At 56.4% G+C, this 4,437-nt stretch overlaps 2 protein-coding genes across 2 annotated transcripts in view; one reads left to right on the forward strand and one right to left on the reverse strand.

The window, feature by feature from the left end:
- Window positions 1–3,274, forward strand: part of LIN37 (lin-37 DREAM MuvB core complex component) — a 5,630-nt gene extending 2,356 nt beyond the window's left edge. The window contains exons 2-9 of the mRNA XM_007471007.1: window positions 1,099–1,174; window positions 1,338–1,388; window positions 1,705–1,734; window positions 1,816–1,901; window positions 1,987–2,153; window positions 2,755–2,895; window positions 2,984–3,057; window positions 3,144–3,274. Coding sequence (XP_007471069.1) covers window positions 1,099–1,174; window positions 1,338–1,388; window positions 1,705–1,734; window positions 1,816–1,901; window positions 1,987–2,153; window positions 2,755–2,895; window positions 2,984–3,057; window positions 3,144–3,225 — 707 coding nt within the window. The 3' untranslated portion in view covers window positions 3,226–3,274. The remainder of the gene's footprint in view (window positions 1–1,098; window positions 1,175–1,337; window positions 1,389–1,704; window positions 1,735–1,815; window positions 1,902–1,986; window positions 2,154–2,754; window positions 2,896–2,983; window positions 3,058–3,143) is intronic.
- Window positions 3,275–3,327: 53 nt separating this feature from the next.
- The window catches only part of HSPB6 (heat shock protein family B (small) member 6), a 2,604-nt gene continuing 1,494 nt past the window's right edge, over window positions 3,328–4,437 (reverse strand). The window contains exon 3 of the mRNA XM_007471008.1: window positions 3,328–4,426. Coding sequence (XP_007471070.1) covers window positions 4,253–4,426 — 174 coding nt within the window. The 3' untranslated portion in view covers window positions 3,328–4,252. The remainder of the gene's footprint in view (window positions 4,427–4,437) is intronic.

Genomic DNA, 4,437 nt, shown 5'->3' on the forward strand with positions numbered 1-4,437 from the left:
GGAAAAGAGAGGTGGGCATGATCCATACCTTGGCTCCTGACCAAGGCTCTTTGCTAGAATCTCAGCTGCCCCCAGCCCTGCATCCCCACCCTGTCGCTCCTCTGAGTCATGTCTCCTGGTCTCTTCAGGAAGTCTCAGGGCTGGCAAAGCATGTCCCCAAGTGTCCTTCCAGGCTCTGAGTGCTGGGTCAGAGCTCCTACTAGTTGGAAGAGAAGAGCGAACACCCCACAAGAGTAAGAGGAGAATATTTATAACATCATCACCTACTTATGTTCCGTGATGAAGAGAGGCAAACACACAGGCTGACAGGGCCAGGCAGGGGCTGTGGCATGCAGGAAGGTGGGCCCAGATCTCATTTCCTGGGGGAAAAAAAAGCCAAAAATGGGTATTTGAGATGAAATCTCCCAATTATTAAATGTCATCTTATTCAGATTTAACTCAGATTTAAAATAACACAACTACCTCAGCCAAACAAAGCACATCTGGTGGCTGGATCCTGCACCCAGTTTGAGTCCGTGCCTTATAACTTCAGCTGTGGAGCCAGATGACCTGGGTGCAAATCCTCAGCCTTGCGATTTCCTAGCTGTGTGACTTGGGGCAAGTAGACTAACATCTCTGTGCATCAGTTTCATCATTTCTAAAATGGGGATAAACATCATATTTACCTGCCAGGGTTATTGTGAAAACTCAATGGGTTAATATGTGTGATGTGCTTGGAACAGTGCTTGGCACATAATAAGCACTCTATATATGTTACTCATTATTATTGCATCCTGCTAAGAGATTCATATACAACATAGGTTTGTTTAAACCTCAAAACAGTCCTAGCAGGTAGATATCATTCGGAGACCCATTTTCGAGATGAGGAAACAGGCTCAGTGAGGTAAGGTGATTCACCTTAGGTCACACATGAGCATGTGGGTCAGCCCTGGAAGCCAGAGCTCTTGCTCATCATTTCAGTAGTCTCTGCCCACTGTACCCTCCCAGCATGCCTGGGCCCGACCGAAGGATTGGATACACATGCCCTTCCCTGGCCCAGTGGCTGCCCACCTGCTGTGGGCCTGGGAAGTGACTCCTGCTCGGTACCCTCTTCCCCAGAGTTGGAGATGGCAAAGGCCCGGAACCAACTGGATGCTGTTCTGCAGTGTCTGCTGGAGAAGAGTCACATGGACAGGTTGGGACCTGGCCCAGCATATGGGGTCAGAGGGAGTCGGGGGCCCTGGGTGGGACCCCAGAGGCTGGCTTAGGGAGGAAGGGGCCCAATGGACGAGGCCACTGGGTGCCTTCCCACCCTGGGCCCTTGGAACCCTGAGCCTACAGTTCTCCTCTGCTACCAGGGAGCGTCTGGATGAGGAAGCTGGGAAGACCCCCTCAGACACCCACAACAAGTAAGTTTTATTGATGAGATCTGTGTTTGAGGGTTTGTGGTAGATAACTTCTTTCCTCATCCAAGCCCTGACCACCCTGCCCCATGCTTTCTCCACCACACTCCTAACCACTCTCCATGTACAAAGGCCCTGGGGCAGCAGAAGCTTAGGTGCCCTGATGATGCCACCTCGGGCCCGGTGTGGGGGGAACACAAGGCCAAGGAGTTGGTGGCGTCTATATGAGCTTGATCACAGTACCCCAAGGGTGCCCTTTGGGGGCTTTTGAGCAGGCATTTGTTCAAGGGTAAGCCTGCTGACGCCCTGTCTCTCCCCACAGGGATTGCTCCATCACGGCCAGCGGCAAACGGTAAGGTGGCAGGGGCCCCAGCCAGCTGATGAGAGGTCCTCAGTCCCCACCCCGGTCCTGAAATTCTCCCTCCCCACACAGGCCATCTGCCCGATTCCCCCATCAGCGGAGGAAGAAGAGGAGGGAGATGGATGAGGGGCTGGCCGAGGGAGGGCCACAGCGATCCAGTGAGTAGTCGGTGGCCCTGGAGGGCAGGCAGTGATGGCGGTCTACGTGACGATATTCATACCCCTCCCACTCTCACCACCCTAGACTCATACGTGATCAAGCTGTTTGACCGGAGCGTGGACTTGGCTCAGTTCAGTGAGAACACACCGCTGTACCCGATCTGCCGAGCCTGGATGCGCAACAGCCCCACAGTGCGCGAGCGTGAACGCTCACCCAGTTCACCGCTGCCCCCACTGCCTGAGGATGAGGAGGTGGGATGGGTGGTGGGCCCCCGCCCAGCAGCCAGGGAGGACAGTGGGTAGACAGTCACAAGGTACCTTCCCCCCAAGCTGATGGGATAGACAAGCACAGGTCTCTGTGTCTCTCAGGTAACTCCTGGATCCGGTGAGGCACACAGATAGGAACCCTTAGGCCAGGGGAACGGTTGGAGTGCCCCAGAGCAGACAGACGTGGCTATCTGGTCTGGGAGGGAGAGGGGACAGGGTTCTTCTGGGCAAATAGATGTGACCTCCAAGATCAGGGGTTCCCAAGGGCTGGGGGACTGGGCAGGGGTTCTTAGTGCAAACAGGTGTAGCCACCTGGCCTAGGGGAGCAGATGGGGACCCCTTGGGCTGTGAATGGAAGTCTCCATAGATGGAGGTCTGTGTGCTGGGCAGGAGTAATTGAGGGGATCCCTGGGTTGGATAGGAGAAAACAGGGATCCTTGGAGCAGACAGACATGACTCCTAAGTACAGGTCCCTGGTGAGACCCTCATGTCTTTTGTCACTGGGAAAGGAAGGACGTGTGAAATGTGTGCCCCTGGCCCTCTTCTCTGACTCTCTTGGGCTTGGTGTGGGGTCCTGTATCCTCAGGGTTCAGAGGTCACCAACAGCAAGAGTCGTGATGTGTATAAGCTGCCTCCACCCACAGCTCCCGGACCACCCGGAGATGCCTGTAGATCCCGAATTCCAACCCCACTGCAGCCTGAGACCCAGGGTACCCCTGATGATGAGGTGGGTGTGCAAGGCCGGCCTGGGGCAATGGGGCAGGAGTTGTGGGGCTCGGGTGTGGCCACCCAGCCTGGCCTCTCTGTCCATGCAGCCCTCTGAGCCTGAGCCCTCACCCTCCACACTCATCTACCGAAACATGCAGCGCTGGAAACGCATCCGCCAGAGGTGAGCATCCCCCAACTGCTTGTTCCCTGTGGCCTGTGCTCCAACTGCTGAGTCCTCCCTCTGCCTTCCCCCGACCCCAACTGCAGGTGGAAGGAGGCATCCCATCGGAACCAGCTTCGTTACTCAGAAAGCATGAAGATCCTACGGGAGATGTACGAGCGACAGTGACGTTCCCCTGTCCGCACCCCCACCCCAATAAACATTCCTCTCCTCCACACTGGCCTCCGCTTTCTCCAGCGCATCCTTCCCGGATCAGACATAAAGCAGTTGGCACAGTTCTAGCACATTTATTGGGGGAGTGAGGAGACGGGGCATCAGGGACTTTGAGGCGAGAGAAAGATTGTGGGCAATCAAGGAAAGTGGCTGCTTGGTTGGGTCTTGGAGAATAAGGGGAGGGGTGTGGAAGGTGGATATGTGGTTGGAGACTTGGGGGTCAAGACAGTGACTGGGGGGTTCTGGTTAGAGCTGGGCGTAGGGGCCTAGGACATCTGTGCAGAGTCTGAGGAGATGGGGTGGGTATCTGTACAGTGTGAGGTTGAGGGTCCTGGTTGGCCTAGAATAGGTGTACAAGGGTGGGGGTCAGAAAAGGGGTTCAAGAGCGGGGGTGGCTGGCTGAGGTTTCAAGTTAGAAGATGGGTTGGGGGGAGAGAGTGAGGAGAAGTGGAGTATCTGGTTGGAATGAGGGGAAGGACCCAGAGTCTTGGGGACCAGGCCAGGAAGGTCCAGGGTGGGAGGTCTGTGCAGAGTCTGGGACATTTGAGGGGAAGCGGGGGCTTATGCTTGACTGGCCTAGGCCTAGGGTGGGGGCAGGTCTGTCTACACCATAATCTTGGGTGGGGGGGATTGAAACGGGGTGTGGAGATGTTTTCCTAGAAAAGTCAGAAGGAAATAGGGAGTTTGGAGTGGGGTTCTATGCCAAGCGGGGTCAGTGGGGATGGGAGACGGTAGGCTGAGGGACTGTGCTTGTAGGGTGTGGAAGCCAGAGAGGTGTTGGGAGGTTTGAAAACAGGAGAGTGTGTGAGAGAGGGAGTGTCAGTGGAAAGGTCTAGGTTGGAAGGTTCAAGGCAGATCCCAGATTGGGTGGGCGGGTAGTCTTAGCGCGCTCTGGATATCTGGCTGGGCGGAGTCAGGTCGGCTTTAAAAGTGCGGTGGAGGGGCCTCAGGCGGCTCCCAGGGTTCAAGCGTGCCCTGGCTCCTACTTGGCGGCAGCTGCTGGCGGCGACGGCAGTGGAGCCTGGGCCGGAGCAGGTGCAGCCTGGATGGAAAGGACGCCCTCAGGGGACAGCGCAGACGTCACGGCCGCAGGGTCCACGCCAGGCGGCAAGCGGTAGCGGCGGTGAAACTCGCGCGCGATGTATCCGTGCTCATCCTGGAGGGGAA

This window comes from Lipotes vexillifer, unplaced genomic scaffold, assembly GCF_000442215.2.
Source record: "Lipotes vexillifer unplaced genomic scaffold, Lipotes_vexillifer_v1.1 scaffold182, whole genome shotgun sequence".
NCBI classification, from domain to species: Eukaryota; Metazoa; Chordata; class Mammalia; order Artiodactyla; family Lipotidae; genus Lipotes; species Lipotes vexillifer.